General features: G+C 42.8%; 2 protein-coding genes across 3 annotated transcripts; both read left to right on the top strand.

Moving 5' to 3' along the window:
- The first annotated feature begins 374 nt into the window (after nucleotides 1-374).
- LOC311134463 (pseudouridylate synthase 7 homolog) lies at nucleotides 375-11,925 on the top strand. 2 transcript variants are annotated; one of them, XM_084168147.1, is made up of 17 exons: nucleotides 375-447; nucleotides 1,209-1,285; nucleotides 4,719-5,060; nucleotides 5,172-5,256; nucleotides 5,370-5,477; nucleotides 5,641-5,785; nucleotides 7,867-7,978; nucleotides 8,079-8,156; nucleotides 8,238-8,366; nucleotides 8,544-8,669; nucleotides 8,816-8,877; nucleotides 9,092-9,252; nucleotides 9,899-10,025; nucleotides 10,315-10,416; nucleotides 10,642-10,771; nucleotides 11,012-11,103; nucleotides 11,233-11,925. In XM_084168147.1, exons 3-17 carry the CDS (start codon nucleotides 4,729-4,731, stop codon nucleotides 11,367-11,369), a joined length of 1,926 nt encoding a protein of 641 aa, XP_084024273.1. In that variant the 5' UTR covers nucleotides 375-447; nucleotides 1,209-1,285; nucleotides 4,719-4,728; the 3' UTR covers nucleotides 11,370-11,925. The 2 variants fall into 2 exon arrangements, with proteins under 2 accessions (XP_084024273.1, XP_084024272.1); XM_084168146.1 differs by having other exon boundaries at nucleotides 380-447; nucleotides 1,209-1,334.
- Nucleotides 11,926-13,071: 1,146 nt separating this feature from the next.
- On the top strand, nucleotides 13,072-26,010 carry hdac10 (histone deacetylase 10). Its single transcript, XM_084169372.1, has 20 exons — nucleotides 13,072-13,311; nucleotides 19,123-19,257; nucleotides 19,359-19,455; nucleotides 19,655-19,752; nucleotides 19,917-20,021; nucleotides 20,143-20,211; nucleotides 20,311-20,437; nucleotides 20,567-20,632; nucleotides 20,749-20,808; nucleotides 20,914-21,003; nucleotides 21,135-21,241; nucleotides 21,352-21,419; nucleotides 21,550-21,829; nucleotides 22,446-22,536; nucleotides 24,578-24,663; nucleotides 24,775-24,831; nucleotides 24,921-25,002; nucleotides 25,185-25,373; nucleotides 25,530-25,689; nucleotides 25,839-26,010. The coding sequence occupies exons 1-20, from the start codon at nucleotides 13,247-13,249 to the stop codon at nucleotides 25,883-25,885; spliced, it is 2,079 nt and encodes a 692-aa protein (XP_084025498.1). The 5' UTR covers nucleotides 13,072-13,246; the 3' UTR covers nucleotides 25,886-26,010.
- Nucleotides 26,011-27,314: the final 1,304 nt, after the last annotated feature.

Here is a 27,314-nt window from a genome sequence, read left to right as displayed (position 1 = left end):
ATCTGGGATTGGTTAACTGGGATTAACCTACATTTTCTAATTTTAGGCCTAGTTTATTACTAGGCTATTAAAAGTATAAAGTATGAGGTATCGGCATTGAACAATATGTGGAAGCTGCTAAATCATAGGCTACTCATAAATAAAATATATTGTTACATGCATTTGCACGCATGACTGTAAGTCGCTTTGGATAAAAGCGTCTGCTAAATGGCATATATATATATATATATATATATATATATATATATATATATATATATATATATATATATATAGTAATACTATAACCCTATTAGCGTGGAGCTTTGTGATTGACAGGCCCTTGAGCCAATGAGTGATTAATAGGGGCGGGTTTCAAGGAGTGACTATTTCCGGAGTCAAACACACGTGTGTAGGAAAACTGGCGTACTTTACTGTGCGAGCTCTACTAAACCGCTGTACGAGCAGGTAAATCCGATTTTACAATATTTGATGTCAGTATTTCCACATAGCATTCACGTAACTATGCATAGCTTTTCCCTGGTCAAGCATTTGTGGGCGCCTTTGACTAGTCATGTTTCTACTTAGTATGAGCTATCGTTAGCAGGCTAGCTAGTTAGTAGCTAGCCAGTTGAAGATAACATCACAACAGAGGCATGCATCTATTTACATGAAATTAAACACGTTTCCGAACCATCTGCTAGTTGGATTGAACTGGGTACCATCAATGTTGCAGCATAGCCACAGTGTGAAAATTTGTTGTTACACCGTTTCAGCAAGGAAGAGACATTCGCTATAACCAAACAGAATAATTGATCATGTCATGTTTACAAAGAAGCTACTGTAGTTACCTAATCAGCCAATCAGGCTATCATCATACTGCTAGATAATAATAGATAAATAGTCTTAAAATGTGCACTATACAATTATTTTTTACGTTACGTTGGTCGGGAGCGTATAGGATAGGAGAGGGCCAGTGCGCAAAAAAAGAGCAGTGTGTTTTTGCGTTACTGATGGATTAGTGAATCACCTACACCTGGGCTGCGTCCGGTACGAAAAACGTTGTGGAACGTTCAATTAAACTGAACCGGGGGGGTTATATGGCCAATCCAGTACCTAGCGTTCACAGAATATTTGTTTGGAACGACATGCTTTGTAAAAAAAAAAAGTATCATAAAATAAAAAAGGATTCCTATTATTGACTAAAAGTGACTTGTTTACATCCGTAGGTCCATCAGGAATTCTCTTTGGGTTGCTTTGAGGTACCATACACCCCATCTACTAACTGCTGACATCCGAGCACCAGGTATCTGCCAGATACACAGCTTTTTCTTTAAGGCCCCTATCTGCAATCTGTAAGTCAAGTGTTCACCACAACTCTCCCATAATATTCAAGGAGAAGTTCACTTTATTTGAACCAAATCTGTCTTTTGGATTAAATGGCATGTTATAGAAGTGCCCAGATACTTTTTTGGAAATCTCACTTGTTTTTGAGAAATGTACACCACCAGCGGCAGGGGCACAGATAACGTGAACCAAGGCTCCAAAAACACCCAAATACGTCCTCTTACAAACGGCAATGCTCTCAGTATAGTGATGCAGGTCTTTAGATGTTGTACAGATTAAATTGTGTTATTCCTAACTAGTGTTGCACAGTATACTGTAACTTTGGTGCTTTTTGGATATGAAAAACGGTTCGGTACTAGAATTTTTGTTACTTTCGGTACTTCTGTCAAATCAATCAAGCAATCCAATTAATTTATAAAGCCCCTTTTACATCAGCAGATGTCACAAAGTGCTATACAGAAACCCAGCCTAAAACCCCAAACAGCAAGCAATGCAGATGTAGAAGCACGGTGGCTAGGAAAAACTCCCTAGAAAGGAAGAAACCTAGAGAGGAACCAGGCTCTGAGGGGTGGCCAGTCCCCTTCTGGCTGTGCCGGGTGGAGATTATAACAGTACATGGCCATTAAGGCCAGATTTTTCTCCAAGATGTTCAAACGTTCATAGATGACCAGCAGGGTCAAATAATAATCACAGTGGTTGTAGAGGTTGCAACAGGTCTATACATCAGGAGTAAATGTCACTTGGCTTTTCATAGCCGGGCATTTAGAGGTTGAAATAGCAGGTGCGGTAGAGCGAGAGAGTTGAAAACAGCAGGTCTGGGACAAGGCAGCACATCCGGTGAACAGGTCAGGGTTCCATAGCCGCAGGTAGAAGAGTGGAAACTGGAGCAGCAGCACGACCAGGCGGTAACACCAGATATAACAGACTGACCCTAGCCCCCTGGCACATAGACTATTGCAGCATAGATACTGGAGGCTGAGACGGGTTGTCTATCAGTGCAGCCGACCCCTTATTATAGCGTGCACCGTGCCTGCTCCACTTACTCATTACTAGCCTGCACTGGGAGTCCGGGCTGCATCATGTTAGCTCCCCACTCATGCTGCACAGAAGGTAACACACTTGAATAATGCGACACCGCATGTAGAAATGTTGAAGCTGTTAATTACTGTTTGCAAAACAATGTCCACACAGGCAGGAACACTTCACAATGCAAGAAGATAGAGGTGGTTTCCAGCTATAATAGGCTAGCTGTCCTTGCTAGCTGACAGCTAAAGCTGATATTAATTCACTACCCTAGTACTTTGTTTGTAAAAATATGCAAACCATAACGCTAAATATGCTGATTTCAAAGCTGATTGCCACCGTAAACTTTATTCATTCAATTATTTGGTCTCTCTCTCACATCTCTCCCAAAGATGATCCATTGCAGGGATTGGCAACTCCAGTCCTTGGGGGCCGGAGTGGTGTCGCTCTTTTTCCCCATCCCTAGCAAACACAGCTGATTAAACAAATTGCGCTCTAAACTGAAAATCATGATTACCGTAATTTTCGGACTATAAGCCGCGCCTTTTTCCCAATTTTTCGACCCTGCGGCTTATATAACGGTGCGGCTAATCTATGGATTTTTACAGCTAACGGCCACTAGAAGACCTCCTAAATCTATGGATTTTACAGGTTACAGTCCACCAACTTTAACTCTATGGGCTCTATGACCGGTCCGCGCCCCCCACCTTTAAGTGGCGGGCTCCAGCAGGAAAAGCTGGAGGCCGGAAAAGAGTGAGACAGGTAGCGCGTAAAAGTGGAACCGAGAGTGGTACGAGAGACAGAACGAGAGCAAGACAGACAGACATTACGAGAGCGAGTCAGTTTGTCTCTTTCCCGACAATCCCCTCTGTGCACGAACCCTTACATATGGTAATTAAACATTAAAACACCTGCGGCTTATAGTCCAGTGCGGCTTATATATGTACACATCATTCAATATCATTCAATTGAGCTGCTGCGGCTTATACTCCGGTGCGCCTTATAGTGCGGAAAATACGGTAGTTGATTATTGGAGTCAGGTGAGTTAGCTGGGGCAAAAGTGTGATATTTACATTTTAGTCATTTGCAGACGCTCTTATCCAGAGCGACTTACAGTTAGTGAGTGCATACTTTTTTTTCTTCAAAAGTGTGATACCAATCAGGCCCCCGAGGACTGGAGTTGATCTATTGCAGGGATAGGCAACTCCAGTCCTCGGTGGGCCTGATTGGTGTCAATCAATAGAGATTTATCATTTAAAAAATGATCTCCATTACATTGTTATGCAGTTAGATTTGTAAAAACAAAGTCAAATTGATTGTATAATTGATTCATTAATGCATGCAATGCTGTCTCAGAAAAATGTCTACATATTTTTTTTTGAATGTAGTGATATTGAACTCAAAAGATGCCCAACGATTGAACAGAGCAGTAGTGGGATCGTTTTGGTATTGTTTTGATATAGAGTATCGTCATGGTATCGAGTATTATTGAAGTCAAAATTCTGGTATTGTGACAACACTATTCTGAACTTTATCCGCAACTTTATATTCCATTTTGTGCGAATCAAGCAGGTTCCCCTATCCAGCTGTGCTGCTTCTCCGTGTAGCCTGCACATACACACACGTAGAAGGATTGTGGGCTACACTGAGAAGTATCGCTGGAGATGCACAAAATTGAATTTAACGTTGAGGATAAAGTTCGTAATGACACAGTGAGTGTTGCCGTTTCTAAAATGACGACATATTTTGGGAGCCTTTGTTCATGTTTTATCTGTGCCCCTGTAACTGCTGAACGACCATGAGGAAGTATCTCGCTGGTGGGGTAAGTTTCTCAAAAACAAGTGAGATTGCAAAGAAAGTGTCTGGGCACTTCTATAACATGCCATTGACATCCAAAATACATTTACATTTACATTTTAGTCATTTAGCAGACGCTCTTATCCAGAGCGACTTACAGGAGCAATTAGGGTTAAGTGCCTTGCTTAAGGGCACATCGACAGATTTTTCACCTAGTCGGCTCGGGGATTAGAACCAGCGACCTTTCGGTTACTGGCACAACGCTCTTACCCACTAAGCTACCTGCCGCCCTAAAATACAGATTTGGTTCAAATAAAGTTAATGTCTCCTTTAATTCTACAAGAGTAGTGGTTAGTAGCAGTGGTGTGGATGTTGACCAATTCACTCAGCATGTCATTGGCCCTCCTGTAGCTCAGTTGGTAGAGCATGGTGCTTGCAACGCAAGGGTTGTGGGTTCGATTCCCACGGGGGCCAGTATGAAAAATGTATGCACTCACTAATTGTAAGTCGCTCTGGATAAGAGCGTCTGCTAAATTACTAAAATGTCATTGTTATCTTCTCTTGCCCCTCAGCTTTGTCCCTATGGCCGATGCAGAGCCCATGCTGGTCCCTGTCCCTGGGGGGGAGAAGAGAGTATGCCCTGCATTGGAGGAGGTGGACCACAGCACCAAGAGACCCAGAGTCCAGAAGGATGAGAAGAACGGAGGGCCCTCTCACAAGCTGCCCCAGGATGAGGGAGAAGAGCCAGAGGGGGAGGAGACGGAGCCATTGGAAGAGGAGGGTGGAGAAGGGGAAGGGTTGGGGTCAGGAGAGGCCTTTGCAGAGATGATGAAGCATGGCCTCACAGAGCTGGACGTGGGGATTCTGAAGTTTGTCAGTGAGCACAAGGGGTTCTCAGGCATTCTCAAGGAGAGGTTAGTCCTGACCCCGGTCCTCCTGAAGAGTGATTTGAACATGGCGTATGTGTGTGTTGCTATGTGCGTTTCGCTATGACTGAGATCATCTCTTGCTCTGTCTTTGTTAAGGTACTCTGACTTTGTGGTGCACGAGATCAACAAAGAAGGCAAGACAGTGCGGTTGGATGATCTCTCCGTTCCTGAGGAGGCTGAGGTGAACTAACAATGAATCAGTAGACATTTCTTTAGTCTTGCAGTTTAGAGGGAAATATAATCACTAAGTCATTGCTGAAGTTAAACTCTGATGTTGGACTTGTCTTGCAATAGGAGGCCCTGGTAGAGCAGCCAGATTCCCAGTTTTTCACAGAGGAGCAGAAACAACAGCTGGAGCAGCTACAACTCTTCAAGAACAAAGAGGGAAATGTCTCTATAGAGGTGAATACATGCACCGTTTCTACCAAAACCACTGATAGTTTCTTTTCATTGTATCTTCACATTGTATCATTCTAGTTAAGAGGCTATGTTTACATTCGACCACAGTCCTTAAAGGCAAACTTTAGAGATAAATTAAGTTTTGATTACACACACATGCACACAGGTAGCTGATGACACAAAAGAGAAGCGGACGCTGGTCCACAAGGCTGTCAAGACCCTGTACCCTGGACTGGAGACCAAGACAGAGGAGCGTGAGGGAAAGAAGTTCATCGTGGCCTACCACGCAGCCGGGCAGAAAGCCCTCGCAGGTACAGGAGAGAGGAGAGAATAGGAGATGGGTGTAGTGGACATTTTCTGGGTTATCTCTGGTTTATTTCCTATTGCAGGGTGAAATCTCTAACATCTATCATAGAACAGAATGAAGTCGCTTTCAAGTTCGTCTCTTACTTCAAGAAAGAGTTTACATTTCAGAATGGGAAAAGTTATCATTGAATGGTTGGAAAAGGGTTGTGCTGCATGCCCTTGTTCAGCTTGGCCTCATGTCTCTCATTGCATGTGGTTCTCTCCAAGCTGGGTAGCTATGGGATTATATGTATGGTGCATGAATGAACAGGTGCATGTGCGAGGTCAACACAACACACCTGCATGATGATGCTGAATAAAGATCCTGACCAGGCCCATGGACTGTGAGGGATCACATGGATCTTGATTCTATCCAGGTGTCTGTGAACTTTTAGACCTTAGAAGTCTCTCCAACAAATCAGCAGTCTCTCTTGACCTGGACTGGCATATTTTGCCTCTGAATCAATTCCCCAGGCTTGTTAAGATCAGTTAAGACATTGCCATTTTTCACATGAATAATTTCCTGTAAATTTAGTGGCCTATACAAAAAGAGCACAACATGGTAGTCATCAAATAATGGGTGCTCTGTCATAGCCATGGCACACTCCTGCTACACAGAAAGGTTTAGACACAACGGCACTCCAACCCTGCATGCTGACCTCGCCACCCCTGCCGGTCTGTCTGTCTAACGGTCCATGACCGTCTTTTAGTAACATTCTTTTATCATTTATATCCTATTCCTTTTGCTCTTCTCTGGGTGGACAGAGGTCAAAGCAGCTGCAGGTAAGACTTTCTCGTCCACTCTGCTCAGGTTTCAGGAGACCTCAGTCCGTAAAACAAGTTGGATTAAATGTTGGTAAACTCACAACTGATTTAAATGTCAGCTCATTGTCTGGCATGGCGTCATCAGTCTTGTGGGACTTGCTGGAGTTTACCAAACCGACTTCTGTGTTTGAACAGGTGTTGTCTGGGAGTTTTCTCTGAGATGTTGGTAGTTAGAAAAGTCTTGGGCGGGCCGCCTAAGTGTTTTTGTTTTGGGTCGCCTATGTCCAAACAGAATTTAAAAGTGTACAGATATAAAGTATGTAGAACATATAATGGACATATATTTTTTGAGAACTAACTATCACCAAAATAAAAGCTGGACAGTCAGGGAGAATCGAAAATTCCCAAAATGATGCATTCTATAGTATTTTTGTCATGGCATGAGGCCCCCATTGATTTTGTTATGTTTGAGTCACTTGGATAGCACAAGCAATGGTAAGATGTGTAGAATTGCAGGAAATTCACTTTAAAACTGCAAATGTTTCTCTCTGCCTTATGGTAAAATGTGTAGAATTGCAGGAAATTAGCTTTAAAACAGCTACATTTAGTCACTGTGGCTGACAGGAGGGCCTCTAAAATGTTTGGTCAGCGAGCGCACCATTGGCCACGCCCCGCCACGCCCACCACTTAAGCCCCATTTGATCCTGAAAAAAAAGCTGCACAAGTAATAATAATAATATGCCATTTAGCAGACTCTTTTATCCAAAGCGACTTACAGTCATGTGTGCATACATTTTTACGTATGGGTGGTCCCGGGGATTGAACCCACTACCCTGGCGTTACAAGCGCCATGCACTACCAATTGAGCTACAGAGAACCACTCTGATTATCCTGCTTGTTCAATATGGCTACTATTTTCAGTCTGGTAAATAGTCATTACTCATTTCAGGGTGTAGGCTAAGGAAGAAGAACCTCAGTTTAGAGCAATGGGGATTGAGTGTTTTGAGTACAGCATTTAAATTACTGAGGCGTCCGTCTTGGGACATATATGCAGAATGCTCCTGGCATAAAACAGTTGTTAAAGAAGTGGTTGCTGCTGTCCGTGTTGGGGCCCTTAACAGAGCTGCCTCCGCACAAAAGAATAAAGGAGCCAGATAGTAGTTTGAAAAGCATATCAAAGCCCTGAATACTGATGAGGGTGTATTCTCTGACAGATGCGGTCTGTCTGATACTCTGCCTTTATCGCCACAACTCACTCCTGTCCTCCTGTCTCCCTGGACAGCCCCCAGGAAACACTCCTGGCCTAAGAGCCGTGGGGCCTTCTGCCACTTCGTCCTCTACAAGGAGAACAGAGATACCATGGAAGCCATCAACGTGCTCTCCAAGTTCCTCAGGTAAAACACACACAGTTTCTCATAGCATTTTTCCAACAATATGTAAGCAAAATGTCTACTAAACTGTACAACTCCTGACTGTGTGTCTGCTGTTTCCCAGGATGAGGCCCAATGTGTTCTCCTACATGGGGACCAAGGACAAGAGAGCCATCACTGTGCAGGAGATTGCAGTTCTCAAGTGAGTGTGTTGGCTTGCTACTATCAGCGAATACTTGTAATTACGTACTTATTACTTAACCTATGTTCTCTGTCCCTTCAGGGTCACAGCAGAAAGGCTGTCTCACCTCAACAAGTGCCTCAATAACTTCAAACTGGGAAACTTCTGCTACAAGAAACACCCTCTGAAACTGGGAGAACTACAGGGCAATCACTTCACTGTGGTCATCAGGTCAGTGGATACTAGCTGCGCGTGTCGATGTGTGTAATCTCTTTGCTTTAACTTATTCTTTGTAACTCAAACTACTCTCCAATCCTGATTTATTCATTTAACAATTAAAATAGCTCAACAACATTTAATCTGATCTACGTGTTGCTATTTGTTCCTGGCTGGTTACCTCCCACACAGGAACATCACAGGGACAGAGGAGCAGGTCCAACAGGCCATGACCTCCCTTAGAGAGACAGGCTTCATCAACTACTATGGCATGCAGCGCTTTGGCACCACCGCCGTGCCCACACACCAAGTTGGCAAGTAAGGACATGGACTCACACACACTTGGGTATGGGGTCGGCAGGTAAAAACATGACCCCCTTGGTGCATAGGGTAACTGGCCCATGGGTATGGGGTTGGCAGGGGATAGATGATTGACTGTTGTTGTGTCCCTCTGTTTGGACCAGGGCCATCTTGCAAGGCAACTGGAATGAAGTGATAGATCTGATCCTAAAGCCTCGCCCTGGAGGTAAAACATTTACTGGCTTTCATTTGTCTTTATATCGAATACATGTCCGCTACCAAATGGACAAATCTAAAATGGATAACATTGTTGCAAGAGCACGTGTTAAACTGTTTCTGCCATGGCGTTGCCTTTGTGACAACTGCAGATGTAAAAAGGATGTTTAATAGAATATGATTTATTGATTTACTGCTCTCTCTCTCTCTCTCTCTCTGTCAAGCGGAGAAAGGTTACCTGGTGAAGTGCCGTGAGGAGTGGGCCCAGTCCCAGGACCCAGAAGCAGCACTGAAGAAGCTGCCTGTTAAACGCTGTGTGGAGGGACAGCTGCTCCGAGGTCTCTCCATGTACGGCAGGAAGAACATCATCACTGCCTTTGCAATGGTGAGCTGAGCACGCTTTTACTCATACAAACTACCTGGCAGATGCACTATTATAACTGGTCAGGAAGTAATGGGTGTACTCACGCACACTTGCCAAATGCCAATGTCAAACATTCTTTATTTATCCCTAATTGGTTCCAATGGACTGTTATTAAATGTTGTTAAAGGTGAGAAACAAAGATAGCCACCCGGGTCCACTGTTGATTTGTTTGACTCATTAAAGCTGCAGTATGTAACTTTTTGGGTGACGCGACCAAAATCACATAGAAATATGCGTTATAGATCTGTCATTCTCATTGAAAGCAAGTTTAATTAGTGGTACATTTGTTCTATGTGCGCAATTTTTATGCTTCCTGTTCTTATGTTTTGTTTTTGCTTATATTACTTCCTGTTTTGTACACCAGCTGAAAATACAATATTTTTGGTTATGGAAAATATATTTCACAGTGGTTTAGATGGTACAATGATTCTCTACACTATACTTGCTTGTTTTGTCACAAACTGAAATTAGGCGAACTATTCTAATTTTAGCAACCAGGAAATGTTGGAGCGATTTCTGGTTAGTGCACCTTTTTTAAAAGTATGTTTTCCTCTGGTTTATTATAGCTGAGGTAACTCCCTGTGTTGGCCCTCCTTTTGTCTTCTAGATCCCTCGTAACAACCGGCTGATGTACATCCACAGCTACCAGAGCTTTATGTGGAACACCATGGTCAGCAGACGCATTGAGGCCTTCGGACTGAAGGCTGTGGAGGGAGACCTCGTGCTTAGGGCAGGTGGGTCATATCTGTTCATGTTTTGTGGGTGTATCTCTGATTCACCACTCAACACCGACGCATTTGGCGATACGCGTGGCTGAAATTCTTGAATAAATGTTCTGTAGAGAAGTGATTGAGCACACAGCCCAGAGTGCCTGTCTCACAGACGGCTCTAAAGTGTGATACTCCATATCTAACAGAGCGCTTTACACCACCTGCTAGACTGGGCTGAGTTAATGTGCTCATTCTATGTAGGGTCTCAAACCAAGTGATGTAGACATCCTCCTATTCACCCTCTTATCTCCAGGCACTGCATTCGTGCTGTCCGCAGCCGAGGCCGAGACCCACTCTATCCAAGACGTGGTGATGCCCCTACCAGGGTTTGACGTCATCTACCCCACTCACCATGGTAAGAGAGCCCTGCATCCTCCCACCATGTCAGGGCAAAGTCCCCTCACCACCGCCATTCTCATCCTGTTGTCTTGGGTGTTACAACCAGAGGTGAAGAAGAAAAACGATATCTCTGGAGTATTCTATTCTGTTTTACAATTCTATTCAGATATGTGGTTGAGATCTGTGGGTGAGGTGTGTGTTTCAGATTTTATTGTGTCTTTTTCCTCCTGTTCTGTAACAGTGGGTAAGGGCTACAGGGAGATGCTGAGTGCAGATAACCTGGACATTGACAACATGAGGCACAGGGTGAGGGACTACTCTCTGGCCGGGGCCTACCGACGTATCCTCATCAAACCCAGTGACGTCAGCTGGTCTGTAACACTCGCTATCACCTCAGTATCAATTAATACAAATATTTTCAGTCATGGCTAGCTATAGCAAAAAGCTAACTAATAGTATTGGAGGAGTTGTCGTTACATATTCTAAATACATAAAAAGGAGCTGAGGATTGCTTCCTTTTTTCCTTGCGCATGATAATGTGATTGCCTTGTATAATATTTCCTCATCTACATTCCTGAGTTGTATTTCTTGTATCATCTCTCCTTCTATAGGGAGGTGATTAACTATGAGGACCCTCGTGTCTCCCTGGTCCACACTGATGTGGAGAAACTAGAGGACCAACCTCCCCCAGTCTTCAACAAAGGTCTGTTCTAGTTTCATCATGTTGCTGTGCATTAATCAATCTGTGGTACTTTTCCACTCACCTTAATAGTGTGTTTCTCCTAACTCTTTTTCTCCCTCCCTCCCTCCTCATCTCTCCTCCACCCACCAGAGGGGAAGTACAGGGCTCTGAGGATGGAGTTCTCCCTGCCTCCCTCTACCTACGCCACCATGGCCATCAGAGAGGTGCTCAAGATGGACACCAGCATCAAGAACCAGACTCAGCTCAACACCACCTGGCTCAACTAATACAACACAACAGAACTGGGCCCACTGGGCTGCTTTTCCAGGCTGCAGAGCAGTCTGTCCTTTAGTGGGTATCTACTTACTGTATGTGAGACTAACAGTCTATATTGTGTGTGGGGGAGTGTTTTGATACTTTGCCAAGCCAAAGGTCATTCCTCTCAAGGTGTGTCAGTCAGGGTGATAGGAAATATTACCTCATCCTACACAACCAAGAGCAACAACTCTGATATTATATTGTTACTACTCTGATTATTTTCTTAAGTTTCTTCATTTTTTATCAGGAAGTTTTTACTGTCTTTTAAAGCTTTGCTGCACTGGAGAAATTCAGAGATATGTTTTTGAAACAGCTGATGTGCTACAGAAGCACTTAAAGGGGCTGTGTAGAAAAGTTTGTGTTAACCAATGGTGGTGCTCTGTGACGCCCCTGCTATTTCCCAGGGTACTACAATGACCTGACCCTGGTTGTACAGAATTACTGTTTGCTTTTTTAACTCTAAAATGTTTTGTTTTTTTAACAAGCTCTCTTACAGAGAGAGAATTAAAATGTTGAGTGAAAATGCTTTTTGTGATGTATCATTCGTGGTCTTGCACCAGATCTATCATTCTGCTCCAACCTGTGCCACTATTAGGGTATCATCTTGAACTTTGTAACATTGCCTATGGTAACTATTCAGCCCAAGAATATCAACCCTACAATTCCATTGTCAAAATAATGGGTGGCTTTTCTGGAGCATTTACTGTCATAAATCCAATGTTGCTTGACCAAAACACGTATTATATTCAATATACATTGACATTTATATAGTACAGTGTTGTAGCACAATACTTATGGGGCGGTGGGGACTCTATTTCTGGTTGATGGCAGTAGAGATGAATCCTGGCAATGACCGATCAGTGCTCTGTTTAAGGCTCCAGTCAGCACTGAAACACAGTGCCCCATTGCTGCTGGTCATGGCAGGTGCTGTGGAGCTGACCATCTGGCAGGGAGGCTGATGACAGCTGGCTGTAGTCGCTGAATTCATCGCCTGGCTCCAATCTAATGTGTTTGACTGGATCCGGTCACCAGCCAGTCACCCTGGGATACTGAGGAGGATCTCATAGGGTTTTACAATATTTTCTCTTATGTCATGCTCTGAAATAAAATCTGGTTAAGAAAGCACTTCAGATTTCATCATATTTGAATCACTGTTAGGTGATATGGTACAGTCACACTGGCATGTTATTTTCTAGCAGGACTGGTGTCATCTTATGAGTGACCATCAATTGTATATTTCTTTCTCAAGCCCTAAAACATTATACCAACTCATACCACAAGGGGGTGAATTTACAAAGACATAAAACCTGCATTTTTACAGAATATTTTATTTTGAGTGAGCTCAACAAATGTACATCACCTTAAAAAGTAATTTTCCAAATCCACCTGTGTTATTAATACTTAAAAACAATGAAATTCAAAATGTGTAAATGTACACGTTAAGACCAATCAAATATGTCCTGTGGTTAGCGACTTTGTCGCTATATTTAGCGATTATTCATACCCCTTTAGCGACTTTTTCTGGTGTTATTGGAGACTTTTGGAGGGCCCCACCCCCGTCCCAAAGCAATCACAGGCTGCCCAGTCCTCGCGCAGCAGTCCCTCCCAGCTGCAGTCAGAGCAGGAGACATTCACCAATCCGCGTCCAGACTGCAAATGAATCGCGCATGCAGGAAGCTGCCGCTGGCTGATCCCGCCCCTACATTCAGGGCGGGATGTAAATGCTGGGTGATTTTTTACTCACTTTTTGTCTCTCCCACGACGTTATTCCTATATTCCGTCAATTTAGCTTGAAAGTTGTGATCCCTTTCTTCTAGCATTGAAGTCGCGACTACTTTGTTGAAAGATGTCGTCTGGAACCGCTTTGCTTTATGACGAGGAGATGACCCGCTACAAACTGTTATGGGTTGAGTACGTCTGCTTCCTGATTGTGCATTATGTTGTTCAACCACTGATAACTATCGTTCTATGATGTGTACGTATGAGTGAGCGAGCCAAATCAAAATCAAATCACATTTTATCGGTCGCATACACATATTTAGCAGATGTTATTGCGGGTGTAGCGAAATGCTTGTGTTCCTAGCTCCAACATTGCAGTAATGTCTAACAATACACACTAATCTAAAAGTAAAATAATGGAATTTAGAAATATTAGGACGAGCATGTGTAGGGTGAGTGTACGTGTTCATAAGTGTTTGAGTGCACACTGTTAGCTGGGTCATTCCTGTTATGCGGTGCCTTTTCTGTCCCCAGGGAAGAACACCTCTTATTTAGTGTAAAATGTGGATTCCAAAATATAAAGTTAGGTGTTCTTTACCATAAAAACACAAAGATATGGATCTCAAGGGGAATTTTATGAATCTTTACAATTTTGTTTTCAGTGGATGTAGGCGTTTTTGCCATGTCCCTGATTTCACTTTCCACGCTGTTAGTTTGTAGTAAATCAGCCCCTTCCCATAATGACATCACATTCAGGAAGTGAATGGCGGGAAAACAGCAGTGCTAAGTATCAACACTCGGTTTTATCTATATTTTAATGTTTCATGATGTTGGTCAGTATGTCTCACTCTTACATTTCCACCCTATTAGGGTACATTAGATGAACATGTTATACAATTTTAGAATTTAAAAATATGTTTGACAAAAAAGTTAACATTCTCTTCAACTGTTTACCATTTATGTTAGCGATATCTTGATCACTGACGGTGGCAGGCTAATTTAGCCTCCACATTTCCACCCTGTTAGGTTCCACCCTGTTAGGCATATGCACCTAACATGGTGGAACATGTACCTAATAGGGTGAACATTTTGTCAGAAAATAAATTACTTGTGGCAATATTTATTACCATTTACATAATACAATACATTTATATTTTACGTATATTTAGCCTTTACAGCCATGGGCTTTTATCCCCCAAAAACTGCAGTGAAAGGCACAATGAAGATGCATCAAGTGATAAGTGTGTTGCCAGGTCACATCAAGTACAGAGACATAACCTGTCTCTGCCAAATAGATGAGGGGGTCATGGACTGTCCCTGCTTTGAGTTAAAATAAGCAACTAGAAGCTGCTGAGGCTTCAAGATCAACCTAGAAGCTGCTGAGGCTCCAAGATCAACTCTAGAAGCTGTTGAGGCGCCAAGATCTGTGTGCACCATTGAAATCCTGTGGCGACCAGAGGCCATTCACTCTCAACATATTGGTCAGTGGTGTGTGGTGTCCTATGACAATGAGCCATACCCAGGAATCATAACATATGTGGAGGAGGATAACATCCAGGTCAAGTGCATGCACCGTAATGGAATAAACAAATTATTCTGGCCAAGCCCACGCGATGACATCAGCTGGTACGCTGACCACCAGGTAGTATGCCTGATCCCCGAGCTTGGGGTTACATAAAAGGTACATAAAAGACCACTTTGGAAACCATTGAGCTACAACTGGAGAAAGGGGACTTGCAGTATGTGGACGGGGGGCTGGAGAGGAGTGGAGAAAAGGGTTGAGTTGGAAGGGTTTTAGAAGGGAGTGAAGTGGAGGAGAGAGAGAGGAAAGAAGGGGAGGGGGGGCACTTTTTAAACGTTCATGTATCCTTATACAGTTGAAGTCGGAAGTTTACATACATCTTAGCCAAATACATTTAAACTCAGTTTTTCACAATTCCTGACATTTAATCCTAGTAAAAATTCCCTGCCTTAGGTCAGTTAGGATCACCACTTTATTTTAAGAATGTGAAATGTCAGAATAACAGTAGAGAGAATTATTTCTTTCAGCTTGTATTTCTTTCATCACATTCCCAGTGGGTCAGAAGTTTACATACACTCAATTAGTATTTGGTAGCATTGCCTTTAAATTGTTTAACTTGGGTCAAACGTTTCGGGTAGCCTTCCACAAGCTTCCCACAATAAGTTGGGTGAATTTTGGCCCATTCCTCCTGACAGAGCTGGTGTAACTGAGTCAGGTTTGTAGGCATCCTTGCTCGCACACACTTTTTCAGTTCTGCCCACACATTTTCTATAGGATTGAGGTCAGGGCTTTGTGATGGCCACTCCAATACCTTGACTTTGTTGTCATTAAGCCATTTTGCCACAACTTTGGAGGTATGCTTGGGGTCATTGCCCATTTGGAAGACCCATTTGTGACCAAGCTTTAACTTCCTGACTGATGTTGCTTCAATATATCCACATCATTTTCCTTCCTCATGATGCCATCTATTTTGTGAAGTGCACCAGTCCTTCCTGCAGCAAAGCACCCCCACAGCATGATGCTGCCACCCCCGTGCTTCACGGTTGGGATGGTGTTCTTCATCTTGCAAGCCACCCCCTTTTTCCTCCAAACAAAACGATGGTCATTATGGCCAAACAGTTCTATTTTTGTTTCATCAGACCAGAGGACATTTCTCCAAAAAGTACGATCTTTGTCCCCATGTGCAGTTGCAAACCGTAGTCTGGCTTTTTTATGGTGGCTTCTTCCTTGCTGAGCGGCCTTTCAGGTTATGTCGATATACAGTGGGGAGAACAAGTATTTGATACACTGACGATTTTGCAGGTTTTCCTACTTACAAAGCATGTAGAGGTCTGTACTTTTAATCATAGGTACACTTCAACTGTGAGAGACGGAATCTAAAAAAATCCAGAAAATCACATTGTATGATTTTTATGTAATTAATTTGCATTTTATTGCATGACATAAGTATTTGATCACCTACCAACCATTAAGAATTCCAGCTCTCACAGACCTGTTAGTTTTTCTTTAAGAAGCACTCCTGTTCTCCACTCATTACCTGTATTAACTGCACCTGTTTGAACTCGTTACCTGTATAAAAGACACCTGTCCACACACTCAATCAAACAGACTCCAACCTCTCCACAATGGCCAAGACCAGAGAGCTGTGTAAGGACATCAGGGATAAAATTGTAGACCTGCACAAGGCTGGGATGGGCTACAGGACAATAGGCAAGCAGCTTGGTGAGACGGCAACAACTGTTGGCGCAATTATTAGAAAATGGAAGAAGTTCAAGATGACGGTCAATCAACCTCGGTCTGGGGCTCCATGCAAGATCTCACCTCGTGGGGCATCAATGATCATGAGGAAGGTGAGGGATCAGCCCCCAACTACACAGCAGGACCTGGTCAATGACCTGAAGAGAGCTGGGACCACAGTCTCAAAGAAAACCATTAGTAACACACTACGCCGTCATGGATTAAAATCCTGCAGCGCACGCAAGGTCCCCCTGCTCAAGCCAGCGCATGTCCAGGCCCATCTGAAGTTTGCCAATGACCATCTGGATGATCCAGAGGAGGAATGGGAGAAGGTCATGTGGTCTGATGAGACAAAAATATAGCTTTCTGGTCTAAACTCCACTCGCCGTGTTTGGAGGAAGAAGAAGGATGAGTACAACCCCAAGAACACCATCCCAACCATGAAGCATGGAGGTGGAAACATCATTCTTTGGGGATGCTTTTCTGCAAAGGGGACAGGACGACTGCACCGTATTGAGGGGAGGATGGATGGGGCTATGTATCGCAAGATCTTGGCCAACAACCTCCTTCCCTCAGTAAGAGCATTGAAGATGGGTCGTGGCTGGGTCTTCCAGCATGACAAGACCCAAAACACACAGCCAGGGCAACTAAGGAGTGGCTCCGTAAGAAGCATCTCAAGGTCCTGGAGTGGCCTAGCCAGTCTCCAGACCTGAACCCAATAGAAAATCTTTGGAGGGAGCTGAAAGTCCGTATTGCCCAGCGACAGCCCCGAAACCTGAAGGATCTGAAGAAGGTCTGTATGGAGGAGTGGGCCAAAATCCCTGCTGCAGTGTGTGCAAACCTGGTCAAGACCTACAGGAAACTGATGATCTCTGTAATTGCAAACAAAGGTTTCTGTACCAAATATTACGTTTTGCTTTTCTGATGTATCAAATACTTATGCCATGCAATAAAATGCAAATTAATTACTTAAAAATCATACAATGTGATTTTCTGGATCTCACAGTTGAAGTGTACCTATGATAAAAATTACAGACCTCTATATGCTTTGTAAGTAGGAAAACCTGCAAAATCGGCAGTGTCTCAAATACTTGTTCTCCCCACTGTAGGACTCGTTTTACTGTGGATATAGATACTTTTGTACCTGTTTCCTCCAGCATCTTCACAAGGTCCTTTGCTGTTGTTCTGGGATTGATTTGCACTTTTCGCACCAAAGTACGTTCATCTCTAGGAGACAGAACGCGTCTCCTTCCTGAGCGGTATGACGGCTGCGTGGTCCCATGGTGTTTATACTTGCGTACTATTGTTTGTACAGATGAACCAGAATTGAGGTCTTCGCTGATTTCTTTTGATTTTCCCATGATGTCAAGCAAAGAAGCACTGAGTTTGAAGGTAGGCCTTGAAATACATCCACAGGTACACCTCCAATTGACTCAGATGATGTCAATTAGCCTATCAGAAGCTTCTAAAGCCATGACATCATTTTCTGGAATTTTCCAAGCTGTTTAAAGGCACAGTCAACTTAGTATATGTAAACTTCTCACCACTGGAATTGTGATACAGTGAATTATAAGTGAAATTATCTGTCTGTAAACAATTGTTGGAAAAATTACTTCTGTCATGCACAAAGTAGATGTCCTAATCGACAAGAAATGTGTGGAGTGTTTGAAAAAACGAGTTTTAATGACTCCAACCTAAGTGTATGTAAACTTCCGACTTCAACTGTATATATGACATATTTTACAAATGCTGAGTAACCATTTTATTAAGCCAAGAGTTGTTAGGAGCAAAATGAGTAGGGCTGTTTATCATAAAATGCCTGATTAGTGTTTTTTAACTTGAACAAACAGGTGATTTTCAAATACAATCCAATTGTTTTACATCTAGCTATGTTGTTCTAATGCAATACTCGTGTTTTTATGTTGTTTTACAAACTTAGGTTGACAATGTTTTTAAAAAGACAAAGTAAATAGAAAATGTATTAAATAGAAAGTGGTTATAATTATAAATGTAATGTTTGTTTTTTTACCATTTCACTGGATAAGAGCGTCTGCTAAATTATGTAAATGTAAATTTAAAAGTTCATAAAAATATTTAATTATTTAAATATTCTGTTCATTATTGGTGTTAGTTACACCCTGTTATTGCTTTACATCCTGTTATGCTTTATTCCACCCTGTTAGGTTAGTGTTTTAAAATCATAATTGAACAATACCATCAAATGTTATGTATGTCTTTGTGGTAACTTGTAGAGATAGAAGGGGTCAACTACATATGCAAAAATCTTGACCAAATTCTTATTAGGAAAAATGTGGCGCAAATGAAGCGCGGGTTCCGAAAATAAAAGACGTTTGGGTCAATAACCTTTGATGTATAATTATTTGAAGAAAATAAAGAAACGTAATAGAGCAAAGGACATTTGATGTTTTAGAAAATGTAAGGCTGTAACATAACAAAATGTGGAAAAAGTCAAGGGGTCTGAATACTTTCGAAGGCACTTTACATGCATTGTTTCAGATAGTTATGTGTATGTCCCTAACAGGGTGGAAGTATCCCATGGTGCATGTGTGAAGAATATGCCTATATTTATTAGGATTTGAATACCTGAGCTTGACCAATATGTTTTTCTGAAAGTCAAACATGTCCTTTTTCTGATAGTTTTTTTCACAGAAGTCACGACATAGCAGGAATGACCCAGCTAATTGTTTGTCTTACTTTTTTTCTTTTGCATGTCCTCTCTTCAGCCCGGCATGTAAGATCGAGGTCCCTGAGCGTCTGACTGTGAGTCACACAGCTCTGCAGAAGGAGGGTCTGGCTGATCGCTGTGTCTCTGTGCCTGTACGCCAGGCCACCGACGCAGAGATCCTACTGGCTCACAGGTGAGTCTATCCACACACACACACACACACACACACACACACACACACACACACACACACACAAACACACACACATCCACTGCTCTATGTCGTACCTACAGTGAGGAGTACCTGGAGGCAGTAAAGAAGACACCTCACATGAGCCTGGATGAGCTGAGGAACTTCACCCAGCAGTATGGGGATGTCTACTTCCACCCGGTGAGATGACATGGACAGTCAGTCAGTCAACTAACCAACCAACTAGTCAATCAATCAACTAATCGCTGCATTGTCCCAATTGGAGAAGATATAGTGCACATAATATAGAAAAGCACAGAACGAGACCTGACTATGAGGCTGACGGAAACAGAGTTAGCATTGTGAAACCCATGTTCTCTGCTTGTGTTTTCGTCTCTAGAACATCTACCACTGTGCCAAGTTGGCCATCGGGGCCACTCTCCAGCTGGTGGACAGTGTGATGACGGGGAAAGTAAGGAACGGCATGGCCTTGGTCAGGTGAGTTTTAACCATGGAGGAACAGAGAACATATGGGTTTATCCTCAGCTGTTTTATTTACAATGCCCCTCAAGGTGTCATGGACTTCCTGTATGCACAGTTACAGTATCTGGTACTCAGGATTCATCTCCCTCCCACCTCTTTTCATCATGCCCCTCCCCCAGGCCCCCAGGACACCACAGTCAGCGCAGTGCTGCCAACGGCTTCTGTGTGTTCAACAATGTGGCCATCGCTGCCCACTATGCCAAGAAACACTACAATGTCAAGAGGTGAGCAGGGCCTGGATAGAACCCACTCTTAACTGATTCCACTGTATGCCTTTCAAAATAGAATTAGAAATAGAATAGGAGAATGTGTGTTGTTTTTCTAAGAATGTTTTTGTTTCCCCAGGGTGTTAATAGTGGACTGGGATGTGCATCACGGACAGGGGGTGCAGTTCGCTTTTGAGGATGACCCAAGGTGAGTATCTTTTCTTGATCCTAACTGGACTTTTTGTCTGGTATTCCATCCTGTCTGATCTGCAGATTGCTCTGACTGACGCCCCTCTCTTTCCCCCAGTGTGCTCTACTTCTCCTGGCACCGCTATGAGCACCAAGGCTTCTGGCCCAACCTTAGGGAATCGGACTATGACAGTGTGGGCAAGGAGAAGGGTGCTGGCTTCAACATCAACGTACCCTGGAACAAGGTGAGTCCCATAGAAGTAGAATTCTAGAAGTAATTTTATATCAAGGAGCCCTACCTACCATACAGTACTTGTTACTTTCTCCGTAGCATTATGCTTTCAGTTATCATTTGATCTCTTGACTGATTACAGGTGGGGATGGAGAACAGTGATTACCTTTCTGTCTTCTTCCATGTTCTCCTACCTATCGCATATGAGGTGAGGCATTCTCCTGGGTCAGAATCGGCAGCACTCACAAAACATGTGTGATGTTCAATCTCTCTACATATCAATCTCAAATGATGACTGAATGAAATTAATGCTCTTTCCTCCAGTTCAGCCCAGATTTGGTCTTTGTGTGTGCTGGCTTTGACTCTGCCATTGGAGACCCAGAGGTAAGGCATTCTACTTCTTAAATGAATGACAAACAAATATAGGCCTAGACACTATTGTTATGGTATTACAGTATAATCAAACGTTATTTTATGCTTGTGTCCTAGGGTCACATGTGTGCCACCCCAGACATCTTTGCCCACCTGACCCACCTCCTAAAGTCCCTGGCTGGGGGGAAACTGTGTGCTGTCCTGGAGGTGACTGTCACTCATAGACTTTTATATATTTAACAGTGTCACTCTGTTCTGAAATGAGTCACAAGAACAAAACAGGAACTGTTTCTGCTGCTGTTTTTTGTACCTCGATTCACTCTAAAAAACTATTTTAGGGAGGGTACAACTTGACCTCACTGGCCCAATCAGTGTGCCAGACCGTCCAGACCTTACTCGGAGATCCCGCCCCCCAAACATCAGAACTGAACGGCCCATGTGAGAGGTGGGTTGTCGTGTCAATCAGAGCTTTAAAAAGGCTATAAACCTAAATAGCTTGTACAGTAAGTTAAAACACTGCATTGTGTCTCTGCCTCGCTCTCTCCGTCCCTGCAGTGCTCTGGAGTCCATTCAGTGTGTGAGATCAGCTCACAAGCCGTACTGGGCCTGCCTCAAACATGCAGGTACTATATAACATCGCTCTCTGATCACTCTCAGATCTTATCACTTCATTTACAAAATATCAACCTGCATTATCCTAATAGAACTATTAATCTTATCTTTCTTCCCTCCCTCTCTTCAATTCCCTTCCAGTTGCCCCACCCGTGTCTGAGCCCAGCACTAAACGCTGTAAGCTGGTAGAGAAGGAAGAGGGTGTGCAGGCTGAGGGGGGTCAGGATGAAGAGGGTCAGGAAGAAGAGGGGGATGGTCAGAAAGAGGAGGAAGAGGAGGTGGTGTGGATGAAGCCTCCGTCCCGGTTGGCTCCTCCGGTCCACACTGAAGTGGCGCTCCCTGCTGACCTGGAGGTCCCTGACAGATGTGACCGTGTGAGATCATCACTGGCCCCAACTCTTGAGATACTGCAAAGACTCAGGTCTGTCCCTAACATGTACTGCAAAGACTCAGGTCTGTCCCTAACCTATACTCCTGAGATACTACAGAGTTTTAAGTCTGTCCCCAACAAATGTCCCCAGCTACATTCACAACCCACAGATATATTCATCCACAGTACTGTTAAAGCTGCATTATGTAACGTTTTTGGCAACCTGATCAAATTCACATGAAAATGTGTGTTTATAGATCTGTCATTCTCATTGAAAGCAAGTCTAAGAAGTGGTAGATCTGTTCTATGTGTGCTATTTCTATGCTTCCAGTTTTTGTGTCTTTTACTTTTGGTTTTGTACACCAGATGAAAATACAATATTTTTGGTTATGTTAAATATATTTTAGTGGTTTAGATGGTACAATGATTCTCTACACTATACTTGCTTGTTTTGTCACATAAACTGAAATTAGGCAAACTATTCTAATTTAATTAGCAACCAGGAAATGGCGGAGCGATTTCTGCCTAGTGCGTCTTTTAAAGTATGATCATAGTTCCTGTTTAATCAATTTGTACTTTTACTTTGATAATATGATTATAGATCATATTTATTGGACTCCAATGTTTTTGGTGAAGCTTCAGTAATATTGTCTTATTTTATAACCAGGGATAACTTTTTTGAAGGGTCGGCAGAGGAGGAAGCTCTCATGCCTCTCTGCAGCATCATCGCGCTCTTTGAAAAGATGACGAAACAAGAGGTGAGCTCACTGTTGATAGACGTGTTTAGAAGTTGAGAGTGATTTTTAATCTTACTCATCAAAAGTCGTTTGCATTGTGAACCATTACGTACATCAAATTATAGACTGATCATGTCTTTGTCAGTGGGCAAACATACAAAATCAGCAGGGGATCAAATACTTTTTCCCCTCACTGTAACTGTTGCCTGTGTGTTTCTTTAGTACCAGTACACTTTGTGTTGCCTTTGTTTGCTTGTGATAAAGTAATGTAACACATTGCTATTCCTGGGGATGGAGTATGATGAATACACAGAGGGTATTGTGTGTGTATTTATACACTACCAGCCTAAAGTTTGGACACACCTACTCATTTAAGGGTTTTTCTTTATTTTGACTATTTTTTACATTGTAGAATAATAGTGAAGACATCAAAACTATGAAATAACACATGGAATCATGTAGGAACCAGAAAAGTGTTAAACAAATCAACCAGATTCTTCAAAGTAGCCACCCTTTGCCTTGATGACAGCTTTGCACACTCTTGGCATTCTCTCAACCAGCTTCATGAGGTAGTCACCTGGAATGCATTTCAGTTAACAGGTGTGCCTTGTTAATTTGTTGAATTTCTTTCCTTCTTAATGCATTTGTGTCAATCAGTTGTGTTGTGACAAGGTAGGGGGGTATACAGAAGATAGCCCTATTTGGTAAAAGACCAAGTCCATATTATGGCAAGAACAGCTCAAATAAGCAAAGAGAAATGACAGTCCATCATTACTTTAAGACATGAAGGTCAGTCAATAAGGAACATTTGCAGTCGCAAAAACCATCAAGTGCTATGATGAAACTGGCTCTCATGAGGACCGCCACAGAAATGGAAGACCCAGAGTTACCTCTGCTGCAGAGGATAAGTTCATTAGAGTTATCAGCCTCAGAAATTGCAGTCCAAATAAATGCTTCACAGAGTTCAACAGACACATCTCAACATTAACTGTTCAGAGGAGACTGTGTGAATCAGGCCTTTATGGTCGAATTGCTGCAAAGAAACCACTACTAAAAGACCCCAATAATAAGAAGAGACTTGCTTGGGCCAAGAAACACCAGCAATGGACATTAAACCAGTGGAAATTTGTCCTTTGGTCTGGAGTCCAAATTTGAGATTTTTGGTTCCAACCGTCGTGGCTTTGTGAGACGCAGTGTGGGTGAACGGATGATCTCCGCATGTGTATTTCCCACCGTAAAGCATGGAGGAGGAGGTGTTAAGGTGTGGGGGTGCTTTGCTGGTGACACTGTGGTTTATTTAGACACATAACCAGCATGGCTACCACAGCATTCTGCAGCGATGCGCCATCCCATCTGGTTTGGGCTTAGTGGGACTATCATTTGTTTTTCAACATGACAATGACCCAACACACCTCCAGGCTGTGTAAGGGCTATTTTACCAAGAAAGAGAGTGCTGGAGTGCTGCATCAGATGGCCTCCACAATCCCCCGACCTAAACCCAATTGAGATGGTTTGGGATGAGTCGGACCGCATAGTGAAGGAAAAGCAGCCAACAAGTGCTCAGCATATGTGGGAACTCCTTCAAGACTGTTGGAAAAGCATTCCAGGTGAAGCTGGTTGAGAGAATGCCAAGAGTGTGCAAAGCTGTCATCAAGGCAAAGGGTGGCTATTTGAAGAATCTCAAATATAACATATTTTGATTTGTTTAACACTTTTTTAGTTACTACATGATTCCATATGTGTTATTTCATAGTTTTGATGTCTTCAATATTATTCTACAATGTTGAAAATAGTAAAAATTAAAGAAAAACCCTGGAATTAGTAGGTGTTCAAACTTGACTGGTGCTGTATATTTGTAACTGAACTATGGGGCTATTATTCCCAGCATCACAAATAGTAGAGAGATGGTGTGGTTTGGCCTCTGATTTTTGGTTTGGCTTTGGCTAACCTGGCACTTTATTATTATTATTATTATAATAATAATAATAATAATAATAATAATAATAATAATTATTATTATTATTATTATTATCAATAAACTTTGATGCTAACTGTCTGTCAGATTCGTAACGGTCTGGCGCTGGTGCCTGATGTCTCCGTGGCGATGCTGTGTGCAGTGCAGCATGCTGGGATGTCTCTCACCAACCGGTATACACCGTTTATGACCTTTGACCTTGAGTACATTCTCAATACTGGACATGCATAAACCAGTAGGGAAACTGGTGGCGAACACTGTTGGTGGGTTTTTTCTCTTCACAGGTTGTTGCTGGTGTACCTGGGGGATGGGGAGATCCCGACATACATCACTGAGGACGGGTGAGAATGTTTGCACAGTACGTTGAGTAACCACACAGTCATAAACACCCTTCTAAACCATAAACATCTCCTTCACCTTTCTCTTTTAGGAAAGCACTAGTGGTGCAGATCAGCAGTAAGGAGCCAGAGGAGCAGAAATCCAAATATCAGGTTTCTGTGTGTCTGAAAAAGGTAGAGCAAATGATTTGGAAAAGGAAACGTACAATACTCCTACGACATGATTCTCTTGTTGCTCTTGCCAAGGTTTTATGGAGGAGATGTATGTTATTATTTTCTACCTTATGTTAATGCATAGCATCTGTTGTGTACAGTGTATTATAACAGTCAATGTGTGTGTTTGCGTCCCACCACAGGGCTGCAGTGATGTGCCAGGGTTGATGCAGGCTGTGCTGTGCCTGCTCCTACCTCTGGCCTATGAGTATGACCCTGGGCTGGTGCTGCTGGTGCAGGGGCCAGGCAGTGGGGTGGGGAAGGCAGCCTGGGCACAGATCACCAGCCTACTCCAGGGCCTGGCACAGGGCCACACACTGGCCCTTCTACAGGTGAGGGACACCAAGGGAGTGAGGGCCCCACGTTGACTTGCTAAAGCCTTTGGTCCTAGCTATGCAGGTTTAAAGTATTTTGAATTATGATTTTATTTTTTGGGTCATATGAGTGTTGCAGGGATGATCCTCTAACATATTGTTGTCATATCCCAGGAGGGTGAGAAGGAGGCTGTAGGGGCCACGGCAGCCTCTCTGCTGGGGGACCCTGCTCCCTCGCTGGGGCCCCTAGGGGCCCCTCTCCCTGAGGACATGGAGGCCATGGAGAGACTGAGACAGAGGCTGCAGACACACTGGGGACTACTGCAGACTGCAGGTGAACAGATGATCACAGCCTCTAAGGGAACCTATTCAGTTACTCAAATGGATAATAACATTTTAGAAAACCGAAATAGTTATTAGTATAGACACATCAAGAAAAGACTGACCACTCAGATTGTTAATCCCTTTTTGTCCTTTTTAAAGCTGCAAAGGGGAAAGAAGTTGAGGAAAAAGGGCAGAACCAGGACTGAAGTAATCCAGGAACTGAAGTAATCCCCACACTGGTTGGGTTTGTAACCAGGGGAGAAGATCCATCTCCCAACCTTCCATTTTTATACTGTTTGTAATTTTGGTTATTAAAAACGATTCAACTATCTGTTGGTCATTCCACTATCAAGTAATTGAAAATGTCTGAAACTTGCAGCACTGCATAATCTCCATATTGCAACACAGTAACCATGATATTCATATTTTGTTATCTGTTTTAATCAGTCCATGTGTGATGGAAGTTGAGAAATAACTTCCTGTTTGCACAAATGAAGTGAAGTCATAGGGTCATTCAGTATTAATACAGAGGATGCAGCCAGCTGTTGGTCAGAAAATATGTAGACAATGCTGTGATGTGTCAAAAGCAAAACCTATTTTCTATGGAAAACTAGAGCATACCACATAAATACTGCTGTAAAACACTTCTGCCAAAATACATGGAAATGGGAAAACATCCCGAAATATCCACAATATAAATGTGTTAGTTATTTCTTAGTTGCTCAGAGTATTAGATGTGGTTCTGATTCTGAATAAGGACTACTGATATAGATGTTGAGTAGCCTATGACAAATTGTTATGCATCAAGCAGTGGTCAGTCCCTCTCTGGGCTATTGTGTGACGCATCCTCTCCTCTCATGGGACAATTTACATCCAGCCATTGACCGGCGCTGTCGGGTAGCCTATAATAAAGGCTATGCCTTGTCTGCTAACTGAGTCATCCGGTCCATTGAAATCAAACAAGCACTCCTCTTTGCCTATTGTTACCGCTACCGGCCCGAAGTGTTGTCTTCTTTTGGAGCGCCACGTCTTTTTCCTGCCAGCGGACTTTATTCCAGGTGTTCAATGAATCACAGGGATTGAGGTTTTACAGAATTTAGCTGCAGCGAACAGATAGGCTACCGTCGCTCAAAGATGTCTGGAGCTCCTGCTAGATCAGCGACTTCGCAGTCGGCCAAGATGAAAAAGGACGAGTCTTTCCTTGGAAAATTAGGAGGAACGCTGGTTAGAAAGAAGAAGTCCAAAGAAGGTAACATTTGTAAGCTTAATTCCCTAAAGCGTGACGTTATACAGTGTTATAATTACACTAATTTGTGTATGTTTTATTCCCTGCTCTCCATGGTGCTGCAATCACATTTCCCATCAATACATTATATTGACAAGGGTCTAAATGTAGGATATGACTTCATAAACCTTTTCAGTAGGAATAAAGAACAACAACAGGGTTGCATGAGCCACATCCTTGTAAATTATTTCTCATATTTATTTCAAGCCATTGAAATGGCTATGATCAGAAGTAGCCTACTATTATAAAACATTGGACTTCCATATAAATCATACATGCCATGGCAAGTCTTTAACTGTTAAACTTTGTGTAAAAAAACTATTTAAATACTCTCTCAACACTGGAAAGTT

This window comes from Coregonus lavaretus, assembly GCF_964263955.1.
Source record: "Coregonus lavaretus genome assembly, chromosome: 9".
Taxonomy (NCBI): Eukaryota; Metazoa; Chordata; class Actinopteri; order Salmoniformes; family Salmonidae; genus Coregonus; species Coregonus lavaretus.
This window is presented reverse-complemented; position numbering and strand designations above follow the sequence as displayed.